Source organism: Hemitrygon akajei, chromosome 5, assembly GCF_048418815.1.
Source record: "Hemitrygon akajei chromosome 5, sHemAka1.3, whole genome shotgun sequence".
In the NCBI taxonomy this organism is placed as follows: Eukaryota; Metazoa; Chordata; class Chondrichthyes; order Myliobatiformes; family Dasyatidae; genus Hemitrygon; species Hemitrygon akajei.
In genome coordinates, this window is record NC_133128.1 from 287,354 (window position 1) to 313,641 (window position 26,288).

The 26,288-nt window shown below is 45.3% G+C and overlaps 1 protein-coding gene across 13 annotated transcripts in view; it reads left to right on the plus strand.

The window, feature by feature from the left end:
* pde9aa (phosphodiesterase 9aa) overlaps positions 1-26,288 on the plus strand; it is a 304,953-nt gene that overhangs the window by 180,255 nt on the left and 98,410 nt on the right. For 10 of the 13 annotated variants that reach the window (XR_012098852.1, XR_012098854.1, XR_012098851.1 and 7 more), the window contains 6 exons: positions 13,045-13,119; positions 17,271-17,357; positions 20,861-20,965; positions 21,720-21,802; positions 23,320-23,476; positions 23,663-23,776. Coding sequence is in view for 9 of the 13 variants with exons in the window: in XM_073044716.1 (XP_072900817.1) it covers positions 13,045-13,119; positions 17,271-17,357; positions 20,861-20,965; positions 21,720-21,802; positions 23,320-23,476; positions 23,663-23,776 (621 nt within the window). In the remaining 4 variants the exon portion in view is untranslated. The remainder of the gene's footprint in view (positions 1-13,044; positions 13,120-17,270; positions 17,358-20,860; positions 20,966-21,719; positions 21,803-23,319; positions 23,477-23,662; positions 23,777-26,288) is intronic. The other 3 variants (XR_012098853.1, XM_073044718.1, XM_073044721.1) reach the window with 1 other exon arrangement.

The window sequence follows — 26,288 nt, forward strand, 5'->3', positions numbered from 1 at the left end:
ACCATGGGTACTGTGCTTCTGGTAGTCACTGGTTTGTCGAGCAGCATCGACTGTGGCTATTGAGGTCGATCCTGGAATGGTAGGCTCTGCCACAGTTGCTGCATGTGTAGGGCATCGTGGAATTGTTGTCTGCTGTCCACTGTGCTCTCCATTTAGCTCTCCGGTCCTCAACCTGACTCAGGATCACTCTTTTGCCTTGCTCTAAGTGTTGCTGAAGAGTACCTCGCCATTTATTGCAGTCATCTGCTGTATCCTCCCAGTACTCTGTGTTGATTTTTAAGGCTTTCATGTCACGCTTGCAGAGGTCCTTAAAGCGAAGCTGGAGCCTACCAACGTTCCTCTTGCCTGTTGCTAGTTCTCCATAGAGAATGTCCTTTGTAAGTCTACCATGCTTCATACGATGGACATGGCCCAGCTAGTGCAGTCTGCATTGTCTTAAAAGCATGAACATTGTGGAAATGTCCAGTGCAGGAGAGGACCTCAGAGTTGGACTTTGTCTCTCCAGGTGATGTCGAGGATGCGGCGAAGGCTGCGCATGTGAAAACTATTGAGTTTCCTCTCCTGTTTGGAGTAGATGGTCCACATCTCACTACCATACAGGAGGGTGCTGTACATGGCAGTCTTGGTCTTTGTAGTGAGTTTCAGATTCTCCCAGACCCACGAGGAGTGTTGAATAAAGACCGAGACTGCCATGTATAGTACCCTCCTGTATGGTAGTGAGATGTGGACCATCTACTATGTTCTGCTGACCATGTAACCTACTCTAGAAGCTGCCTAGTATTTCCCTAGTGCATTGCCCTCTACTTTCTAAGCTCCATGTACCTATCCAAAAGTCTCTTAAAAGACCCTATCGTATCTGCCTGCACCACTGTTGCCGGCAGCCCATTCCCTGCACTCACCACTCTAATAAGTGCAAGCATAAAATACTTACCCTGACATCTCCTCTGTACCTACTTCCAAGCACCTTAAAACTGTGCCTTCTCGTGATAGCCATTTCAGCCCAGGGAAAAAGCCTCTGGCTACCCACATGATCGATGCCTCTCATCATCTTAGACACCTCTATCAGGTCACCTCTTATCCTCCGTCACTCCAAGGAGAAAAGGCCAAGTTCACTCAACATATTCTCATAAGGCATGCTCCTCAATCCAGGCAACATCCTTGTAAATCTCTTCTGCACCCTTCCTATAGTTTCCACACCCCTCCTGTAGAGAGGTGACCAGAACTGAGCACAGTACTCGAAGTGGGGTCTGACCAGATTCCTATATAGCTGCAACATTACCTCTCTGCTCCTAAATTCAGTTCCACGATTGATGAAGGCCAATACACCGTATGCTGCCTTAACCACAGAGTCAACCTGTGCAGCTGCCTTGAGTATCCTATGGACTCAGACCCCAAGATTTCTCTGATCCACCACACTGCCAAGAGTCTTACCATCAATATTATATTCCGCCATCATATTTCAGTTACCAAAATAAACCACCTCACACTTACCTGGGTTGAATTTCATCTGCCACTTCGCAGCCCAGTTTTGCATCCTATCGATGTCCAGCTGTAACCTCTGACAGCCCTCCACACTATCCACAACACCCCCAACCTTTGTGTCATCAGCAAATTTACTAACCCACCCCTCTACTTCCTCAGCCAGGTTATTTATAAAAATCATGAAGAGAAGGGGTCCCACAACAGATCCCTGAAGCACACCACTAGTCACCAACCTCCATGTAGAATCTGACCTGTCTACAACCACTCTTTGCCTTCTGTTGTCAAGCCAGTCCCGGATCCACAAAGCAATGTCCCCTTGGAGCTCATGCCTCCTTAATTTTGCAATAAGCCTTGCATGGGGTACCTTATCAAATGCCTTGATGAAATCCATATACACTACATCTACTGCTCTTCCTTTATCAATGTGTTTAGTCACATCCTCAAAAAATTCAATCAGGCTCGTAAGGCACTATCTGCCTTTGACAAAGTCATGCTGACTATTCCTAATCATATTATGCCTCTCCAAATGTTCATAAATCCTGCTTCTCAGGATCTTGTCTGTCAACTTACCAACCACTGAAGTATGACTCACTGGTCTATCTCAACTCCCCTTCTTGAATAAGGGAAAAACATCTGAAACCCTCCAATCCTCCAGGACCTCCCTCTTCCCCATTGATGATGCAAAGATCATTGCCAGAGGCTCAGCAATCTCCTCCCTCACCTCCCAGAGTAGCCTGGGGTACATCTCGCCCAGTCCTGGTGATTTATCCAACTTGATGCTTTCCAAAATCTCCAGCACATCCTCTTTCTTAATATCTACATGCTCAAGCTTTTCAATCCATTGTAAGACATCCCTGCAATCGCCAAGATCCTTTTCCATAGTGAATACTGAAGCAAAATATTCATTAAGTACCTCTGCTATCTCTCTGGTTCCACTGTCACACTTGTTTGGTCCTATTCTCTCACATCTTATCCTCTTGCTCTTCACATATTTGTAGAATGCCTTCGGGTTTTCCTTAATCCTGTTCTCCAAGGTCTTCTCATGGCCTTTCTGGCTCTCCTAATTTCATTCTTAAGCTCCTTCCTGCAAGCCTTATAACCTTCCAGATCACTATCATTACTTAGTTTTTTGAACCTTTCGTAAGCTCTCCTTTTTTTCTTGACTAGATTTACAACAGTCTTTGTACACCACGGTTCCTGTACCCTACCATCCTTTCCATGTCTCATTGGAATGTACCTATGCAGAACTCCATGCAAATATCCCCTGAACATTTGCCACATTTCTGCCCAATTTATGCTTCCAAGTTCCTGCCCAATAACTTCATATTTCCCCTTAATCCAATTCCCACCCTTCCTCCTCCCACCCTGTCTCCTGCAAAAATGCTATCCCTTTCTCTCAATTCCTCCGCCTCCACTGCATCTGCTCTCAGGATGAGGTCTTTCATTCTAGGAGAAAGGAGATGTCTTCGTTTTTTAAAGAAAGGGGCTTCCCTTTGTCCACTATCAACTCTGCCCTCCATCGTGTCTCCCGTATTTCACGAACCTCTGCCCTCACCCCATCCCCCTGCCAGCCCACCAGGGATAGAGTCCCCCTGGTCCTCACCTATCACCCTACCAGCCTACAGATCCAATGTATAATCCTCCGTAACTTCCGCCACCTCCTATGGGATCCCACCACAAGCCACATCTTCCCCCCCCCCCCCCCCACTCTCGACTTTCCGCCGGGATCTCTCCCTACACAACTCCCTTGTCCATTCATCCCCCCCATCCCTCCCCATGGACCTCCCTCCGGGCACTCATCCCTGCAAACGGAAGAAGTGCTACACCTGCCCCCACACTTCTTCCCTCACCACCATCCCAGGCCCCAGACAGTCCTTTCAGGTGAGGCACCACTTCACCTGCGAGTCAACTGGGGTGATATACTGTAACCGGTGCTCCTGATGTGGCCATTTATACATAGAGGAGACCCGCCGCAGACTGGGAGACCGTTTTGCCGAACACCGGTGCTCGGTCCTCCTGCAGTGGCGGGATCTCCCTGTGGCCACACACTTCAATTCCACAGACCACTCCCACTCCGACATGTCTGTCCATGGCCTCCTCTACCGACAAGATGAGGCCACACGCAGGTCAATGGAGCAATACCTTATCTCCCGCTTAGGTAGCCTCCTACCTGCCGGCATGAACATTCAACTCACAGACCTCCGTTGATACCCCTGCACCCCCCCCCCCACCCCATCCCTATCTATAATTTTAGTCTGGTTCTCTTTCTCTCTCTTTCTCCCCCTCACTATAATCTCCCCCCAGCCCTACCTTTCTTTCTCTTTTATTTCCCATAATTCACCACCTTCCCCCTAGCCCATTTCCCTACAGCCCATCACTTCCCAGCTCTCTACTTCATCCCTCCCCCCACTTCTTATCCCCTCTCCTCCATCCCATGTTACTTCACTCCTGATGAAGGGTTTCGGCCCGAAACGTCGTCACTACCTCCTCCCATAGATGCTGTCTGGCCTGCTGAGTTCTGCCAGCATTTTGTGTTTTTATTTATTTCCAGCATCTGCAGATTCACTCGTGCACACTTTCCTAACTTGTCTGTTCCAATCCCTCTCCAATGCTATGGTAAAAGAGATAGTGATTATAATTCTATCTCCAAAATGCTCTCCCACTGAGAGATCTGACACCTGACCAGGTTCATTTCCCAATACCAGATCAAGTACAGCCTCTCCTCTTGTAGGCTTGTCTACATATTGTGTCAAGAAACCTTCCTGAACACACCTAACAAACTCCACCCTATCTAAACCCCTTGCTCTAGGGAAATGCCATTCAATATTTGTGAAGTTAAAATCTCCCACCACGACAACCCTGTTATTATTACACCTTTCCAAAATCTGTTTCCCTATCTGCTCTTTGATGTCCCTGTTACTATTGGGTGGTCTATAATGGACACCCAGTAGAGTTATTGACCCCTTCCTGTTGCTAACTTCCACCCACAGAGACTCAGTAGATAACCCTTCCATGACTTCCTCCATTTCTGCAGCCGTGACACTATCTCTGATCAACACACTACGCCCCCACCTCTTTTTCCTCCCTCCCTGTCCTTTCTGAAACATCTAAAGACTGGCACTCCAAGTAACCATTCCTGCCCCTGAGCCATCCAAATCTCTGAAATGGCCACAACATCTGCTGATCCATGCTCTAAAGTAATCTGTTTTGTTCATAATACTCCTTGCATTAAAATAGACTCATTTCAAGCCATTGGTCTGAATGCATCCCTTCTCTATCACCTGCCTATCCTCCCTCTCACACTCTTTGCAAGCTTTCTCTATTTGTGAACCAACCGCCCCTTCCTCCATCTCTTCAGTTCGGTTCCCACCCCCCCAGCAATTCTAGTTTAAACTCTCTCCAGTAGCCTTAGCAAACCTCCCCACCAGGATATTGGTCTCCCTCAGATTCAAGTGCAACCTATCCTTTTTGTACAGGTCACACCTGCCCCAAAAGAGGTCCCAATGATCCAGAAATCTATGAGAGGCATAGATAGGGTGGATTGTCGGTATCTGTTTCCCAGGGCACCAATAGCAAACACCAGAGGGCATAGGTACAAAATTAAGGGAGGGAAGATTACGGGAGACATCAGGGGTAAGTTTTTTACACAGAGGGTTGTGAGTGCCTCGAATGACTTGCCAGGGATAGTGGTGGAGGCTAAAACATTAGGGGTATTTAAGAGCCTCTTGGACAGGCACATGGATGAAAGAAAAATTGAGGGTTATGGGGTAGTGTGGGTTTAGTACTTTTTTTAAGGATTATATGGGTCAGCACAACATGGAGGGCTGAAGGGCCTGTACTGTGGTGTAGTGTTCTATGGTTCTATGGTTCTAAAGCTGAATCCCTGCCCCCTGCTCCAATCCCTCAGCCACGCATTTATCCTCCTCCTCATTCTATTCCTATTCTCACTGTCGTGTGGCACAGGCAGTAATCCCGAGAGTACTACTTTTGAGGTCCAGCTTCTCAACTTCCTTCCTGACTCCCTGTAGTCTGTTTTCAGGATCTCCTCCCTTTTCCTACCTATGTCGTTGGTACCAATATGTACCACGACCTCTGGCTGTTCACCCTTCCCACTTTAGGATATCGTGGACGCGATCAGAAACATCCTGGACCCTGACACCTGGGAGGAAACTATCATCCAGGTATTTTTAAAGAGCAAACACGAGGAAATCTGCAGATGCTGGAAATTCAAACAACACACACAAAATGCTGGTGGAACATAGCAGGCCAGGCAGCATCTATAGGGAGAAGCACTGTCGATGTTTCGGGCCGACACCCTTCGCCAGGACTAACCGAAAGGAAAGATAGTAAGAGATTTGAAAGTAGGAGGGGGAGGGGGAAATGCAAAATGATAGGAGAAGACTGGAGGGGGTTGGATGAAGCTAAGAGCTGGAAAGGCGATTGGCGAAAGTGATACAGAACTGGAGAAGGGAAAGGATCATGGGACGGGAGGCCTCGGGAGAAAGAAGGGGGGGGGGGGAAGCACCAGAGGGAGATGGAGAACAGGCAGGGTGATGGGCAGAGAGAGAGAAAAAAAACAAACAACTAAATATGTCAGGGATGAGGGGCATTAATGGAAGTTAGAGGTCAATGTTCATGCCATCAGGTTGGAGGCTACCCAGCCAGTATACAAGGTATTGTTCCTCCAACCTGAGTTTGGATTCATTTTGACAGTAGAGGAGGCCATGGATAGACATATCAGAATGGGAATGGGACGTGGAATTAAAATGTGTGGCCACTGGGAGATCCTGCTTTCTCTGGCGGACCGAGCGTAGGTGTTCAGCGAAACGTTCTCCCAGTCTGCGTCGGGTCTCACCAACATATAAAAGGCCACACTGGGAGCACCGGACACAGTATACCACACCAGCTGACTCACAGGTGAAGTGTCGCCTCACCTGGAAGGACTGTTTGGGGCCCTGAATGGTGGTGAGGGAGGAAGTGTAAGGGCAGGTGTAGCACTTGTTCCATTTACAAGGATAAGTGCCAGTTGGGAGATCAGTGGGAAGGGATGGGGGGACGAGTGGACAAGGGAGTTACATAGGGATTGATCCCTGTGGAAAGCATAAAGAGGGGGGAAGGGAAAGATGTGCTTGGTAGTGGGATCCCGTTGGAGGTGGCGGAAGTTACAGTGAATTATACGTTGGACCTAGAGGCTGGTGGGGTGGTAGGTGAGGACAAGGGGAACCTATCCCGAGTGGGATGGCGGGTGGATGGGGTGAGGGCAGATGTGCGGGAAATGGGAGAGATACGTTTGAGAGCAGAGTTGATGGTGGAAGAAGGGAAACCCCTTTATTTAAAAAAGGAAGACATCTCCTTCGTCCTGGAATGAAAGGCCTCATCCTGAGAGCAGATGCGGCAGAGATGGAGGAATTGTGAGAAGGGGATAGCATTTTTGAAAGAGACAGGGTGGGAAGAGGAATAGTCCAGGTAGCTGTGAGAGTCTGTAGGCTTATAGTAGATATCAGTAGATAAGCCGTCTCCAGAGATGGAGACAGAAAGTTCAAGAAAGGAGAGGGAGGTGTTGGAAATGGACCAGGTAAATTTGAGGGCAAGATGAAAGTTGGAGGCAAAGTTAATGAAGTCAACGAGCTCAGCATGCGTGCAGGAGGCAGCACCAATGCAGTCGTCGATGTAGCGAAGGAAAAGAGGGGAGCGGATACCCGTATAGACTTGGAACATGGACTGTTCCACAAAGCCAATAAAAAGGCAGGCATAACTGGGACCCATACGGGTGCCCATGGCTACACCCTTAGTTTGGAGGAAGTGGGAGGAGCCAAAGGAGAAATTATTGAGAGTAAGAACTAATTCCGCTAGACGGAGGAGAGGGGAATTGGTTAGGTTTGGAATCCAAAAAGAAGTGAAGAGCTTCTTTCCTGCGTCCACAGAAACACCTGTCTGACCTCTGAACTATAGAGTCCCCTAATACTGCTGCCGCCTTCTTTTCCCTACCCTTCTGAGCCACACGGCCAGACTCTGTGCCAGAGGCACGGCCACTGTTGCTTCCCCCAGGTAGGCTGTTCCCCCCCCCCCCCCCCCCCCAACAGTACTCAAACAGGAGTACTTATTGTTAATGCGGACAGCCACACTCTTGTATCTGATTCTTGCCCTTCACTCTCCTGACTGTTCACCATTAATCTGTCTTCCGAGGCCCCAGTGTAACTAATGAGCTGTAGGTCATCAAGCTGCAGCTCCAGATCCCTAACACGTTCTCCAGAAGCTGCATCTCGGTGCAGACGCGGTCATCTGGGACACTGGAAGATTCCCAGGTTCCCACTTCTGACATCCAGAGCAAAGTACTAACCCTACACTCTTTAGCATGGTCTTCTCTGCTATGCTGAATGATGCCTTCCGCGATTGTCAGGATGGTATACATGTCAGATACAGGACTGGTGGTGGGCTATTCAACCTCCGGCGTCTACAGGCTGTTACAAAGGTAAAGGAGACCGTCGTCAGAGACCTCTTATTCACTGATGATTGCGCCCTCAACGCCAGCACAGAGCAGAAGATGCAGCGAGAAATGGGACTGCCTCTCACGAACCTGTGACAACTTTGGACTTACAATCAGCATCAAAAAGACCAAAGTTATGTACCAACCCGCACCCAGCTTTACTTATCTGGGCAGTACTCTATCACGAGAGGTGAACATAGATGCAGAAATCAGCAACAGAATTGCCAAAGCCAGTGCCGCCTTTGGGAGACTCTGTGAGAATGTATGGGAGTGGAGAGGACTCAGCCTTACCACCAAGCTGAAGGTCTACCGAGCAGTGGTTCTCACCACCCTCCTCTATGCAAGCGAGATCTGGACTGTCTACAGCAGACACGCTAAACAGCTCAGCCACTTCCACTTGAGCTGCCTCCGCAGACTTCTCCACGTACGATGACAGGACAAAGTCCCAGACACGGAGGTCCTGGAGCAGGCTAGCACCCACAGCGTCTACACCCTCCTACAGAAAGCCCAAGCCAGATGGGCTGGCCATGTCGTCAGGATGTCTGACAGTCGACTACCAAAACAGCTGCTGTATGGAGAGCTGAACCAGGGCAAGCGCTCCGTTGGAGGGCAGAAGAAATGTTTCAAAGACTGCCTCAAAGTGTCCCTCAAAGACCTCAACATCAATCCTGGACCGCCCAACCTGGTGGAGCAGGACCACTAAAGGAGCGTATGCAGCAGAAATCAGATGCACCGCAGAGGCTCAGAGGAAATGCACCGGGCGCAAGGCTCGAACTACCTCCACTTCCACTGCAGCACCTACCCTCATGTGTCCCACATGTGGGTGAGCTTTCAGGGCCCGGATTGGCCTCACCAGTCACCTCTGGACCCACAGTCACAAACCCTCCACCTGACAGAAGTCGTGGTCGTCTTCGACTCTGAAGGACCAACAATAACAACTAACCCTACAGACATGTTCCCTATTCCTCAAAAAATGAAGCCCACTTACTGCTTACCTCACTGAAGCCCACTTTCATCGAAGCCCAAATGAGACAATGTCCTACCACTCTGACTCAGACCACTCCAATAGGTAGTGTCAACTTTTTATGCCGGAAACTTCCCTGATCGGTGCATCGGTTATAGCCGAGTTCCTGCAAAGCTCTCCTTTTTAAACTTTGCTCACCAATACCCTCTCCAAAACCTTCTCAAATGCCAGCAATCTTGTCTTGGATGAGAAGCCCAAAGTTGTTCACAGTAGTCAAGGTGAGGCCTCATCAGTGCCATATAAACCCTTAGCATCATGCCCCACTCTTGTATTCAAGATCTCTTGAAATGAATGCTAATACTGTATTTTCCTTCCTCACCACTGACTCTACCAGCAAGTTAACTTTTAGGGTATTCTGCACAAGTCCCTTTGCATCTCAGATTTTTGGATTTTCTCCCTGTTTAGAAAATAGTCTGCACATTTATTTCTATTACCAAAGTACATGATCAAGCATTTTCGTAACAAAGCCACTTATCCTATCATCCAAGTCACTGACATTAACATAAAAATGAGCAGTCCCAACACAGATCCCTGTAGAACACCACCACTAGTCACCGGCAACCAACCAGAAAGGGATCCCTTTATTCCCACTCTTTGCCTACTGCCAATCAGTCAATGCTCCATCCATGCTGGTATCTTTCCATCGACTCTTATTTCATTAAGCAGCCTCATGTGTGCACCTTGTCAAAAGCCTTCTGAAGATCCAAGTAATAACACCCACTGACTCTCCTTTGTTTTTCTTGCTTGTTATTCTCTTAAAGAATTCCAACCGATTTCTCAGGCAAAATTTCCCCTTCAGGAAACCATACAAATGTTGGCTTACTTCACCATTACCCCAAAACAACATCATTAATAATGTACTCCAACATCTTCCCAACCACTGAAGTCAGGCTAACTGACCTATAATTTCCATTCCTCTGTCTCTCTCCTTTCTTAAAGAGTGGAGTAACATTTGAAATTTTCTAGTCCTCAGGAACCATGCCAGAATCCAGTGATTCTTGAAATATTATGCTAGTAATGTCTCCACAATCTCTTCAGCTTCATCTTTCAGAACCTTGGGGTGTAATGCATCTGGTTCAGGTGACTTATTCATCTTCAGACCTTTCAGCTTCCCAAGCACTTGCTATTTAGTAACAGCAACTAACCTCACTTCTGCCCCTGACACTCTTGAATTTTCAGCATACGGCTGGTGTCTTCAACAGTAAAGACTGATGCAAATATGCAAGTTTTCCCACTGTTTCTTTATCCCTCATTACTACCTCTGTCCGATGTTTTCCAGCAGTCCGATATCCACACTCACCTCTCTTTTACACTTTATATATCTGAAAAAATTTTTGGTATCCTCTTTTATATTATTGGCTAACTTACTTTAAAAAAAATTTTTTGTAATTTATTTTTTATTGAAGCTCATCATCAAACAAACATTTCCATAAGATGTATTTCAGATATTGTACATATATATCATATAATCATATATGCCACAAATCTCCACATAATATTTATCTGAGGTATATATTTACAGCAAAGAGATGAAAGAAAGAACAAGCAAAAGGAGAAAACTATGTACAAGTAGGGAGTGATTTTTTTTACAACATATTCATTGATTTAGAACCATAGACCATAGGACACTACAGCGCAGAAACAGACCTTTTATCTTGTGAGGATAAAATCAGGCCTATGAGGTGTTATGTAGTTAAATCATTTTCCCAGTATGAATCAAATTGTTCCAATTTATGATTAACAGATGCTGTTATCTTCTCCATTTTGTAAATGTCCATTGTAATCTCCATCCATACATTTAAGGTTGGGTTCTCCTGTGATAAACATTTCGTAGTAAGAGTCCTTTTACCAGCAGTATATTCATTAAATATTTATCTCTTTTCAACCATTCTTGAGGTATATACCCAAAATATATGGTCTTACTTTCTAAGGGTATTTCACAGTTAGAGATGTATTGTAGGGCATTGTGTATTCCACTCCAATAGTCTTTGATAATGGGGCCATGGTAATCAGGTTTTATCTATGTTGATCTTGTATCCTGATAATTGACCATATTGTTCAAAGGATTGCATCAATTTAGGTAAAGGGTATGTTGGTTGCCCTAGATAGATCCATGGGTATGTACCTTTGTAGGTTGTTGTCAACCAAAATTGCCTTTATGGGGATGAGAAATAACCCCTTCTCAATGTTTTCCATTGAGCGTCATATGATGGGTTGTTCACAGCTCTCAACTGTGCTGCAAAATAATAATCTCTAAGAGAAAGTAGGTCCCATCCCCACTTTTCCTTGGCTAATTGCAAAGTTTTGAGATGAACTCTAGGCCTTTTACCTTGCCAAATACATATTGATAACATTTTGTTCCATTCATTAAATTGATTTTAATAAATCTCTATTGGTAGGGTCTGAAAGAGATATAATAATCTGGGCAGTATATTCATTTTAATAGATTCAATCTTTGAACTGAAACTAAAAAAATAAATTAGGTTCCATTTTGTTAATATCTTCCTTAATTTATTATATATAGGCTGATAATTGCATTCTGATAATTTTGCCAAATCTTTTGGCATAATGATGCCCAAATATTTGAAAGACTTGCCCAGGGATGTCTACTTCCAATTTCTCTTGGTGGGCTATGGTTATATGAAAGTAATAGAGTTTTTTCCATGTTGATCTTGTATCCTGATAATTGACCATATTGTTCAAAGGATTGCATCAATTTAGGTAAAGAGTATGTTGGCTGCCCTAGATAGATCCAATTGTCATCTGTGTAACAGGCCAATTTATGCTCTGTCCCTTTAATAGTAATTCCCCTGATATCTTCATTTTGTCTGATGTATTGAGCTAATGGTTCCAGATGTAATGCGAAGAGTAGCGGTGACCATGCACAACCCTGTCTCGTGCCCCTTTCTAGAGTAAAACTATTTAATAAATATCCATTGATTTTAATCCTAGCAGTAGGGTTGTCATATAGTGCCTGTATAGTTTTAATAATTGTGACATGGAAACCAAATCTATGTAAAACTCTGTAAAGAAAATTCCAATTAATCGAATCAAATGCCTTTTCAGCGTCCACATTTATCACTATAGCTTCAGTTTTATTTTGTATATGATCCATTATGTGAAGTGTCCTTTGTATATTGTCTTGTGTTTGGCATTATATAAAACCTCTCTGATCATTATGTATCAGTATGGGTGGAAACTGTTCAAATAATTTGGCCACGATGGAGGTAAATAATCTATCATCTACATTAAGAATGGGTATTGGTCCAAATGACCTACATTCCATTTTATCCTTGCCTTCTTTCGGTATAGCTGAAAATATGTGTTTTTGCAAATATGCATATGCAAAATATGCGTTCATGTGAAGAGCCATTGAGATTGCCGTTGACCTATTGTGCTGATAGGTAAATTGCAATGGGTCCAGGTTCTTGCTGAGGCAGGAGTTCAGTCTAGTCATAACCAACCTCTCAAAGCATTTCATCACTGTCGATGTGAGTGCTACTGGGTGATAGTCACTAAGGTAGTTCATGTTATTCTTCTTAGGCACTAGTATAATTGTTACCTTTTTGAAGCAAGTGGGAACTTCCACCCCTAGCAGTGAGAGGTTGAAAATGTCCTTGAATACTCCCACCAGCTGGTTCGCACAGGTTTTCAGAGCCTTATCAAGTATGCCATCGGGACCTTCCACCTTGAGAGGGTTCATTCTCTTTAAAGACAGCCTCTGAGACAGAGATCACTCAGAAAATGAGTTTAATTTACAATTTTGTTGGGTGCAGTAATTGTGTTCCTTTGCTGTACTGTTCATAAGCACCTTTTAAAACTCTTCCAATTCAAGTAATGCCTTTTCCAACTTAATGACTCCATCTTTCTGCAGTACTGGTGTCACTGTACAGTAAGGTGAATTTCTCCCTCACCAAATCTTTGCATCTGTCTCATCTGTTTGACTGATTTGTATGATTCAGACAGAAATCCAGACTTTTATGGGTCTGAGCAGGACGCTTGAATAAAGACATGATAGTCTGGGAATGACTGAAGCCTATTTCATTTCCAGTACGTGCTCTCTGAAGAGACCATTCAGACGCTCAGGAAACCAACGTTTGATGCCTGGTATTGGGAGGCCAATGAAGTGAGTGAAACTTTACTTTTCCTTTCTTTGCATTTCCTCATCCCAAATACTCAGTGTCCATCCTCCTCCTCTGTTACCTACTTCACAATCACTTGTACCCCTCTCCCATCCTCATCTGTTATCTGCTCCTGGGCCCGGGCCCAGGCCCCACAGCTTTCATCGGTGTGGAGTTTCAGTCCAGCCCTGTCCATTCCATTAATGGTCAACTGCTGTACCTGTATTCTCGAGAGTCCAGTTCCCCGAATCTTTCAGGATACCGCAGAAATGTTAAGTTATCCAGACAATTCAAAAGCATATTTCCAAATGGGAAATTACAGGCTGCAGATTACAGTGATCATAGTCCCATAAAAGTATATTTAGTAAAATTGTCAGTCGTTTTCTTTGCTGCCTCCAAAGCATCGCTAGGTCTCTCCAGCTTCATCTTCATAGTGCAGCTTCCCCAACACAACGCAAACTTCCTCAGCACACTCTCCATTTACACCAGCCCTCTTCATACACGTTCTTCCTTAAAAATCCACCACACATCTTCCTTCCTAACAAACCTTCCTTCTTGCACATTACCCTTCCTCATGATCTCTCCTGCCCTTTTCCATGCATTCTACAACCTCCATCCTTCTGAAAAAACCTCTCCACACTCGAGCTCTCCATCTGAATTCCACTCCAATAGGTTCCTCCACCATAAGATATAGGAGCAGAATTAGACCATTCAGCCCATCAAGTCTGCTCCACCATTTCATCATGGCTGATTTATTATCCCTCTCATCCCCATTTTCCTGCCTTCTCTCTGTAACCTTTGACACCCTGACTAATCAAGAACCTTTCAATCTCCGCTTTAAATATACTCAATGACTTGGCCTTCACGGCCATCTGTGGCAATAAATTCCACAGATTCACCAGCCTCTGGCTAAAAAAATTCCTCCTCATCTGTTTTAAATGGAGATCCCTCTAGTCTGAGGCTGTGCCCTCTGGTCCTAGACTCCTCGCCCTCCCCTATAGGAAACATCCTCACCACATCCACTCTACCTAGGCCTTTTCATATTCAATAGGTTTCAGTGAGATCCCTTCTCATTCTTCTAAATGCCAGTGAGTACAGGCCCAGAGCTCCTCATACATTAACCCTCACATTCCTGAAATTACGAGCCTCCAATGGACCCTGTCCAATGCCAGCACATTTTAGATAAGGGCTCAAAGCTGTGCATGATCCTTGTTCTTATATTCTAATCCTCTCAAAATGAATGCTAATGTTGCATTTGCCTTCCTTACCAATTCAATTGAATTCAAGTTTAGTTGTCCATATCTGAATACAGCCAAGCAAAACAGCGATCAAGGTGCCAACACATTATCAACAGTCACACACAAGATCACATTCACAGTGCCCCCGCCCCCCACCTGCAAAACTGTGGCTCGACGCCCAATCCTCGCACACAACAAACCCATATAGAATATCAGTAACATACAACGCAGGACATGGATACCTATAGTTCAGACCCTCCCAGCCCACCAATATCATCTGACAACCCACCCTGATGCACGTTAAGTGACACCGCAGCTTAGAGGGCCAGTCTTCACATATAGAATATTAGTAACCACACAACTACCGTAGATTTCGCACTACAGAGCGCACCTGATTAAAAGCCGCTGGCTCTAATTTTAGAAAGAAAATCAATTTTGTACTTGTACAAGCCGCACCGGATTTTAGGCCGCAGGTGTCCCACGTTGTAATATGAGATATTTACACAGAAAGATACTACACGTGAGGATTTTTTAACTTTTAATTAAATCCATATGGTAACATAAACAAATACATATTGCAAATGCTTTTTTTCGAACCGTGCCTCTAACACGGCTGCTTTTAAATATACATACGTATCGGTAACACACAAATTACGTTGCGTATACTTTTTTACTGAACAGTGCACGAACAACATTCCAATATCTCCTTAGGACTGGTAAAAAAAATATATACTGCAGTCTACCAGGAAAAGTTATTGATCGCCTTTAACTTAAAAGCAGCGTTTTCGATCGGGTCTAATGCCGCTCCCCCCCATCTTCCCGTTTATCGCAAACCGGTATTTCCCACAAGACGCAGCGAAACCGGATGTGACGTCATAGTATCCCGGGATGTAGTACTTCTAACTTTAACTAGAAAATACTAACAAATGAATTACTAAGCGAAAATATTATAAACTAAATAACTGCCATAAGGCAGCACAATGCTTTTCTTCGAGTGTTTTCCATGTTGATGAGGGTGAGTACAAATGACTGATTTACAATAATTTAATTGTGAAAGTGCGCTTGATTTATCGTACAATTTCATTGGACCTCTGTGAACTACTCATCAATTTTATTGGTCTACTGTTACGAGGCAAAATGTTTTTGGCGGCATGAAAAAAAATCATGCATTAGCCGCACCGTAGTAAAGGCCGCAGTGTTCAAAGCTGTTCAAAGCGTGGGAAAAAAGTAGCGGCTTATAATCCGACATCTACGGTATATGTACATAGTCTGGAACTCCCAGTCCATTTGAAATCTTCAGTCAAACACAACAGCACCACGCCACCCCCAGTAAAGTGTGCCAGCTTGGACGTCTCTCTCCTGGCAGCTGAAAAGCAAGTGATCTTGCAGCTTGAGGCCCAAGACCAATGAGTGTCACCAAGAAATCTATAGTTGACCACAACAGAGCTTTTCTTCTGCTGAACGAAGTCCTGAGTGGCAGTGCCAACTCCACTGAGACCACTGACTCAATCTGCGAGTTATCCTTTAGGGAATCCTATGACTCCCAAGTCCCTTTGCACCTCTCATTTTTGAATTTTCTCCCCGTTTCAAAAATAGTCCACACCTTTATTCCTATTAATGAAGTACATGACCATACACTGCCCTGCACAATGTTCCATCTGCCACTTTTTTGCCCATTCTCACAATCTGTCCAAGTCCTTCTGCAGACTCACTACTTCCTCAACCCTACTTGCACTCCACATACCTTCATATCATCTGCAAACAATGCAACAAAGCTATCAATACTGTCATCCAAATCATAGACATATAACATTAAAAATTGTGGTCCCAACACAGACCCCTGTGAAACACCACTAGTCACTGACAACCAACCAGAAAAGGCTCTCTTTATTCCCACTCTTTGTCTCCTGCCAGTCAGCCAATACCCTATCCACGATATTATCTTTTGAGTAATACTACGGGATCTTACCTTAAGCAGACTCATGTGTGGCACCTTGACAAAGGCCTTTTGAAAATCCAAGTAAACAACATCCACTGACCCTCCTTTGTCTATCCTGCCTGTTATTTCCTCAAAGAATCCCAACAGGAAAGATTTACCCTTAAGGAAACTATGTTGACTTTGGCCTATTTAATCATGTGCCTCCAAGTATCCTGAAACTTCATCCTTAGTAATAATTAATTTGAAATAAAATGTTTTTTGAGAACAAAGTCTCTATCAAATGTATCCACATGAGGAAATTATTCAGGTCGGGACTTTCTGACAGAGTCATAGGTCAGTGTTCCCTATTACATGCCCACTAACTCCACCACACTTAGAAGCTGGAAAGATCCCAGATGAGGTCTCTTTACCAGAGCCCTCCCCCTTAGCACTGGGGCCAGTGATGGAGAATGCTGCATGGAGTCGTACTGTGTAACAGGTTCCAAAGTTGGTTTATGGCCTCTCCAGCTGCCTGTCATTTCCGTGGCGTGGAAAAGATAGTGTGTCATGTATACACAGTGTGATAGGTTGCAGTGTCTCAGTATCTGAAGGGCTGTTCCTCAGGTTCCAGCTACGTTTCACCGCCCACACTTCTGATCTACAGCCACCTTGTCATTTCCCCACCCGCTCCTGGTCATTTCACTCTAGGCCTTTCATGGGTAGAAGCCACAGACAGTCAGGTGTTCTGTTCAAGCTGACTGCCTGCCCTTCTTCCATGGTTACATCTGTGCCAAGGTGTACCTGGACAAGGAGCAGTCGGTGTCCATGAGTACAGTGGAGATTTCTGGGGCTGGTGGAAGCCACAGGGGCTCTTCTCCTGGGGAAGAGGACTCTTCACCTTGGGCTGTGATTGTTCCATGTGACTGTCCAAAACCTGCCATGATCTGCCTTTCTCTTCTCCCTCCCACCTCAACCTCCACCCCCTCCACCGACCACACAGATGCTGAGCTGCTTGGAGCACATGTACCACAGCCTGGGGCTGGTCAAAGACTTTAGCATCGACCCCATAACTCTGAAGAGGTGGCTGGTAAGGACAGTCCCCTAGGGAGAGCGGCAGAGACGGTGGGGGTGGGGGAGGAGAGGGTAGCACCATGAATGGAGATTAAATAAGCAGGGGATCAACACAGTGAGACAGACTAACAAGGGGGCAGTCAGAAGGCATGATGAATGAAGGGGCAGGTTCATTGGAATGTTGCACCATGGAAGGGGCAGTACTGAATGAGGGTCACACTGTGGGAGGGGTCTCATTGAGGGATCGTTACGCTGTGGGAGAGACCTTACTGAAGGAGGTGTCGATACTGAGGGAAGGTCACACTGGGAGGGGCCTTACTGAGGGAGTGCAGAATTGTCATAGAATAGGTGCAGGTCAGCCATGGACCCTCAACTCTGTTCCACCATCCAACAGGGTTCACTGGCCTCATCATAGAGTTAGAGGGACTTCCAGCATAGAAATAGACAGTCAGCCCATGGTGTCCATGCTGACCAGAACTTCTGAACCTAACAATTCAATACTCACCCTGACACTTCTTAAATGTCATTGTGTTTCTACTTATCCCTCTCCCTGGCCATGCATCGTTCTCTGGGTGACCACCATCTGCACTTGGAACACTGCTCCTTCATCGTCACTCAATCTAAACCCTGGAGCTAATTCCGTACAGTTTTACAGGAGGACCTTTGCCTGAAGGAAGATGGAATGCAAAGAGTACAGCACAGGAACAGGCCCTTCAGCCCACAATCTCTGTGCTGACCATGATGTTGATTTAAACTAATCCCATCTGCCTCCACATGGTCCGTATCAAGCCTGTTCACGTGCCTGTCTAAATATCCGTTAAAAGTGAGCATTGCATCAGCTTCTATCACCTCTCTTAGCAGCACATTCCAGGCACGTACCATTCTCTGACTAATAAAATACTAGACCCGTTTTCCCATTTCACCTTCAACCCATGTCCACTAGCATTTCACATGTTCATCCTAGGGCAACGATCTACCCTGTTTACACCTCTGAGAACTGTATATCTCACCCCTTGGCCTCCAGCACAAATAATTTGCTTGTTCAACTCTTCCTTCTTGTTCCTATCCTCCATTCCAAGTAACATCCTGGTGAACCCTTCCAACTCTCCCTTAAACTTTGACAGCCTTTCTAGCGTGTGGTGACCAGAACTGCACTCAATAATCCTAATGTGGCCTAAAATGTAATGCTGAAAATGTGAACATATTAAAACCTAATATGACATTGGGTGGGGGGGAGGTGGAGATACATCCCTACCAAAGCAGCTGGAAGTACTCTTTTCCTCCACTAGCCTGCAGGTCACTCTTAGGCAGGGAGTAGCACCTGCATTTCCCCTGATCAGGGTCACCTGAAGCCATGGGAGCAGGTGGAGGATGGTTGTATGAGCAGCTGGTGCATATCACAAGTCCTGGCTATGCGACCACTGGTGCCAGGCAGACAATCTCTGAAGAGTATTGATGGCTAAAGTCACTCATCTTATAAAGACACTGCTCAGAAGAAGGCAATGGCAGACTTCTTCTGTAGATAAATGTGCCAAGAACATTCATGGTCAAGACCATGATTGAATTGAATTGAATGATCTTTATTGTCTTTATACATAGGTACAGTGAAACTCTGTTTGGCTTCCTCTCAGGCAAATAAATAAAGTGGTAGATTAAAACAGGACAGAAATAGAAAAAACAATATTAAATAAATAAGTAGCAGAAAATAAGTTGCAGCAGCGCCTCGGAAGGCAGTGGAGGCCAATTCTCTGGATGCTTTCAAGAAGGAGCTAGATAGGTATCTTATGGATAGGGGAATCAAGGGATATGGGGACAAGGCAGGAACCGGGTATTGATAGTAGATGATCAGCCATGATCTCAAAATGGCGGTGCAGGCTCGAAGGGCCAAATGGTCTACTTCTGCAACTATTGTCTATTGTCTATAATATAACAGTAATGCACAAAGTGCCGTTAGTGCAAGTATTTGAGTCCTTGTGTGTGCTCACAGTTTCAGTCATTGTTCTGTGGGAGTGGTGTGATGGAGGCCACAGCTCTGGGGTAGAAGCTGTTCCTCAGTCTATTTGTTCTGGTTTTTAGTGTCCTGTCCCTTTTGCTGGACGGCAGCAGGTCAAACAGGGGGTGGCCGGGGTGTGTGGTGTCTCTGGTTATGCTGATTGCTTTCCTCCCAAGTCTGCTGGAATAGATGGTGTCCCATCCTGGGACCTCCATCCTGACATCATCTATGTCATATGACATGGCGCATAATGATAGAACATAGAACTCTACAGCACATTACAGTCCCATTGGCCCACATTATTGTACCGACCATATAACCTACTCTAGAAATTGCCTAGAGTTACCCTACCACACAGCCCTCCATTTTCCTAAGTTCCATGTACTTAGCTAGAAGCCTCTTAAAAGACCCTATTTTATCCACCACCATCACCGGCAATGCATTCCATGCACCCCACTCTCTGTGTGAAAAACATGCCCTTGACATCCCCTCTGTACCTGCTTCCAAGTACCTTAACTATGCCCCCTCATGTTTACCATTTCAGCCCTGGGAAAATTCCTTTCATCATCTTACACACCTCTATCTGATCACCTCTCATCCTCCGTCACTCCAAGGAGAAAAGGCCAAGTTCCCTCATCCTATTCTCATAAAGCATGCTCTCCAATCCAGGCAACTTCCTTGTAAATGTCCTCTGTACTCTCTCTGTAGTATCCACATCCTTCCTGTAATGTGGTGACCAGAACTGAGCATAGTACTTCAAGTGGGGTCTAACCAAGGTCTTACATAGCTGTAACATTACCTCTTAAACTCAATCCCATGGTTGATGAATGCTAATACACCATATACCTTCTTAACAGCACTGTCAACTTGCACAGCAGCTTTGAGTGTCTCATGGACACAGACCCCAAGATCCTCCACACTGTCGAGTCTTACCATTAATATTATATTCTATCTTCATATTTGACCTACTGCAAAGAACCACTTCACACTTATCCAGATTGAACTCCATCTGCCACTTCTCAGTCCAGTTCTATGTCCTATTAATGTCTAGCTGTAACCTCTGACAACCCTCCAGACTATCCACAACACCCCCAACTTCTGTGTCATCAGCAAAGTTACTACTGAAATGAAGCACTTCACATTGATCTGGGTTGAACTCCATCATCTTTGATGATGATAGTCTCCGTGATGATGATGAAGATGGCATATTGTGTGCAGGGAGCAGTGTAGGGGCTGAAGTTGATGGAAGGACAGAATGGTGACTCAGAGATTGGAGGAGAAACAAGGGCAGAGTACCAGTGGAACACACAAAATGCTGAAGGATCTCAGCAGGTCAGGCTGCATCTAAAGAGAGGAATAAATGGTCAACATTTCAGGTTGAGGCCCTTCATCAGGACAGTACCAGTGGGATGTCAGCATCACAGGAAGGGTGAACTGTGGTGGAAATTAATGGGAGAGGTTGTGCTAGAGGTGTGGCTAGGGGGTGTGTCTGCTTTAACTGGATGTATTTTCATTTTTTTCCTAAGTTGTGTGTTCATGAGAATTATCGGAACAACCCATTTCACAACTTCCGTCACTGCTTCTGTGTCACTCAGATGATGTACAGTATAATCGAGCTATGTCAACTGCAGGTCAGTGGTGTGGATGGTGAGAGATGGAAGAGTGCAGCAGACAAAAGGAGGGAGGGAGAGGGAGAGGGAATCTGAGGGAGGAAGGAACAGGCAGAGAGGAGCAGAGAGGGGGGAGAGAGGGGAGGGACAGAAAGAGGGAGAGGGAAGTGGGAGTAGGTGGGGAGGGAGGGGGAGTAAGGATAGATGGGGAGGGAGGGGGAGTAGGGATAGATGGGGAGGAGGGGGAGGGGTGCAGGGGTTGGGGGAGGAAGGGAGACCATCCCCTGACTCTGCTACTGGTTAATTTTAAATTAGTCTTCCCAAAATGTCCAAGATAAGTTGGATGGGACGATTAGGGGCTTCATAACTTGGTTTTTCTCATCAAAAATATTAAAGATAATATTTTATCTCCTAAAAGAGGTGATTAATTGATGGCCAAGCTGGAGGCAGGGTCCCTCTTGTCATTTATTGGGAAATATCATGATTTTTATATTCTAGTATCATAGACACAAATTTTCAGATTACTGGGATCATAAATGAAGATGTAATTCATGGATATGAAAGATTGGAATGTCTCAACATTATCAGTCTTATAGAGGATAGCATTAGAGGCAATGAAGGTAGCAATTAAAATAGTCAGGAATAACTGGAAAGGCATTGAGTTGGACTGGTTGAGTAGGCTAGGGTCATTGATGGGAAGATGGAGCTGCGGAAAGCAGAATGTGCAGGTGGCACGGACATCCCATCTCTCTAGATCAGTGCATCTGTGTTGCAGGAGAAGTTGACCCAGGTTGACATCCTCACACTGATGAGTGCCGCTGTGTGCCATGATCTCGATCACCCGGGTTACAACAACACGTGAGTTTTACCCTCTTCATCCTCTCCCCACCTGCCATCTTGCCTTCCAATAACCCATCCCCTTCCTTCACCATTGTCTATCGTAACTTTTGTCTTTTCCATCTTTGCATTAACCTGATTTTTTCCCCTTCATCTCTCACTGAGTTTGTTCACAGCTCTAGGCTGGTTTTCAGAACCTCTGCATCAGTCTAGACAGTTTATTCATTAACTTGGAACACAGTGCAATTTCATTATGAAACAATCAAATTCACACATCCACAGAGCAGTCACTAACACCGGGAATCCTTCCCCCACAACAATCGACCTCAAATGTCGATTCCATCACCCACAACGATCTCGATCTGAAATATTGATTCCTTCCCCACAATGATCTCAACATGAAATGTCGATTCATTCCCCAACGATCTCGATCTGAAAAGTCAACTCCTTCCCCACAACAATCTTGATCTGAAATGTCAATTCTTTCCCCACAACGATCTCAATCTGAAAACTCGATTCCTTTCCCAGAACAATCTCCACCTGAAGCGTCGATTGTTTCTCCACAACGATTGAACTGAAGTGTCGATTCCTTCCCCAACAATGATCTTGATCTAAAATGTCGATTCCTTTCCCACAACCATCTCGATCTGAAATATCGACTTTTTTTTCCCGTAACGATCTCAATCCGAAAAGTTGATTCCTTCCCCGCAACGATCTTAATCTGAAAAGTCGATTCATTCCCCCACAAAGATCTTGATCTGAAATATTGACTCCTCCCCCACAATGATCTTGATTTAAAATGAAATTTCCTTCCCCCACAATGATCTTGATCTGAAGTGTCGATTTATTCCCCCTCAGCTACTGCCTGACCTTGAGAGTCTTTGGCCTTTTGTTTTTTGATCCCATTTTAACAATTTGACTGAATGTTTTGAAGAAATAAGCCACTCTAGGTTCAGGAACAGTTATCACCCTTCAACCATCATGCTCTTCAACCAGTGGGGATAACCTCACTCAACTTCACTTGCCCCATCACTGAACTGTTCCCACAAACTATGGACTCTACATTTCGTGTTTTCAATACTTACTGCTTATTTATTACTTCTTCCTCTTTTTTTGTATTTGTAGTTTGTTGCCTTTTGCACACTGGTTGTTTGTCCATCCTGTTGGGTGCAGTCTTTCATTGATTCTATTGTGTTTCTTCATATTTACTATGAATGCCCACAGGAAAATGAATCTCAGGATTGTATATGGTGGCATATATGTACTTTCATAATAAATTTACTTTGAACATTGATGATTTTTCTGAGGGCAGTGCTGTTTATGTAATCTACATGGACCAGTAAGGCCTTTGACAAAACCTACACTGGAGAATGATGCTAAAGCTTACAGAGCACAACCAGCTCAGTAATGTGCTGCTTTATATAATGATACCAAGGAGAAAGATCAGTTGCAATTGACAAGGGCAAAATGGCTCACTGAGTCCATGAGACAAGGCCGGGTCAGTCTGGTTCCAACACCAGTATCCTTCTCTTTGATAGGTATCAAATCAATGCTCGCACTGAGCTTGCAGTCCGCTACAATGACATCTCACCTCTGGAAAACCATCACTGCGCTGTGGCTTTCCAGATCTTCTCGCAGCCCGAGTGTAACATCTTCAACAACATGGACCCGGAGATTGCTAAACAGATCCGACAGGTGAGAATGGGGGCTTGGGTTAAAGGCAGGGGCATAAATGAAGGGCCACCACATCTGAACACAGTGCAGGAACTGAATGTTCACATGCTGGGAATCAGAGGTGGACTAGCACCTTTAGGAGGAGGGGTGGCACAGATTAATGTCATTGTCTGGAGTCAAACTGACCAAGTATGGCATCCATTGCAGGGTATCATCACACTGATCTTGGCCACAGATATGGCTCGGCATGGTGAGATTCTCGATTCATTCAAACAAAAGATCGACAACTTTGATTTCACCAACAAGGATGACGTGACTTGTGTGAGTGTTAAAGGGGGGAGCTGCAACACCACAGAATTAGCCCAGAAAGGAAAGGAGAGAGGAGGAGGGCTGAAGGTACAGAAGAAGTTAGGCGATTCTACCTTGTGTTCCAGCTGTACCATTCGACAAGGCCCTTAACCTCAGTGCTGCCTTCCAACACTAACCTGCAGGATTCAAAATTCCACTAATATCAGTGAATACAGCAATCTCTGTGACTCCCCACTAATCTCAGCAACACCCCACTAATCTCAGGGACTCCCCACTAATCTCAATGACACCCCAACAGTTTCAGTGACACCCTAACAGTCGCTGTGACTCCCCAACAGTCGCTGTGACTCCCCACCAATCTCTGTGACTCCCCACCAATCTCAGGGACACCCCACTAATATCAGTGACACCCCAACAATCTTGGGGACACCCCAATAATCTCAGGGACTTCCCACCAGTCTCAGGGATACCCCACTAATATCAGTGACACCCCAACAATCTCGGGGACACCCCACTAATCTCAGGGACACTCCACTAGTCTCAGGGACACCCCAACAATCTCAGTGACACCCCATTAGTCTCATGGACAGCACACCAATATCAAAGGCAACCCCACCAGTCTTAGTGTCAACTCCCTCAATCTCAGTGAGAACCTCACCATTATCATTGACAACCCCACCAATCTCTATGACAAACCAACCTGTCTCAGTGGCAACACCAACAACTCAGTAACAACCCCATCAATTTCAGTTAATAACTAATCTCAGTGACAACCCATGCCAGTCTCAGGTACAAACCCACTAATCCTCCTGTAGGATGTGGGAATTCATGGAACCTAATGGTGTCTCTGATGACTACACCTGCAGGAAGTGCAGCCAACTCCAGCTCATGAAGGACCACATTAAGGAGCTGGGGCTGGAGTTGGATGAACTTAGGATCATCCGAGAGGCAGAACAATTGATAGGTATGACTTTTGAGCAGTTGGTTACACTCAGAGTGCAGAATTCAGGGAGCAGATGGGTGAACACTGAGGGAGGTAAAGGGAGAAGGAAGTCAGTGTAGAGTCTCCTGTGACTATTCCCCTCAGTAACAAGTATATCCCTGTGGATACTAATGAGGGTGATGACCTCTCTGGGCAAGGCAGCAGCAGCCGGACCAACAGCATTGTGGTCAGCTCTGAGCCTCAGAAGCATAGGGTGAAGTCAGGTGGAGCAATAGTCATATGGGACTCGATAGTTAGGGGGACAGATAGGAGATCCTGTGGCAGCAAAAGAGATGCCAGGATAGTGTGTTGCCTCCTGACTGCTAGGGTCCAGGATGCCTCTGAGTAGTTGCAGAATATTCCTGAAGGCAAGGGTGAGCAGCCAGAGGTCGTGGTACATGTTGGTACCTACCATTGACATAGGCAGGAGAGGTGTACCCCAAGCTACTGTGGGAAGTGAGGGAGGAGATTGCTGAACCTCTGGCAATGATCATTGCATCATCAATGAGAACGGGAGAGGTTCTGAAGGATTGGAGGGTTCCAAATGTTGTTCATTTTTTCAAGAAAGGGAGTAGAGATAACCCAAGAAATTTCGACCAGTGAGTCTGACTTCAGTGGTGAGCAAGTTGTTGGAGAAGATCCTTAGAGGCAGGATTTATGAGCATTTGAAGAGACATAATCTGATTAGGGATAGTCAGCATGGCTTTGTCAAGGGCAGGTCGTGCCTTATGAGCCTGATTGAATTCGTTGAGGATATAACAAAACAGATTGATGAAGGTAGAGCAGTGGATGCAGTGTATATGGATTTCAGTAAGGCACTTGATAAGGTTCTGTATGCAAGGCTCATTCAGTAAGTCATGAGACATGGGATCCAAGGGGACCTTGCTTTGTGGATCCAGAATTGGCTTGCCACAGAAGGCAAAGGGTGGTTGTTGATGGTTCATATTCTGCATGGAGGACCAGTGGGGTTCCACAGGGATCTATTCTGAGACCCCTCCTCTTTGAGATTTTTATAAATGACCTGGATGAGGAAGTAGAAGGGTGGGTTAGTAAGTTTGCTGATGACACAAAAGTTGGGAGTGTTGTGAATAGTCTGGAAGGTTATCAGAAGTAACAGCGGGACATCAATAGGATGCAAAACTAGGCTGAGAAGTGGCAGATAGAGTTCAACTTGGATAAGTGTGAAGTGGTTCATTTTAGTAGGTCAAATTTGAATATAATATAAATAGTAAGACTCTTGGCAGTATGGAGGATCAGTGAGATTTTGGGGTCCATGTCCATAGGACACTGAAAGTTGCTGCACAGGTTAACAGTGTTGTTAAGAAGGTGTATGGTGTGTTGGCCTTCATCAAACGTGGGGTCGAGTTCAAGAGCCGTGAGGACAGCTATATAGGACCCTGGTCAGACCCCACTTGGAGTACTGTGCTCAGTTCTGGTCGCCTCATTACAGGAAGGAGGTGGAAGCCATAGAAAGGGTGCAGAGGAGATTTACAAGGATATTGCCTGGATTGGAGAGCATGCCTTATGAGAATACGTTGAGTG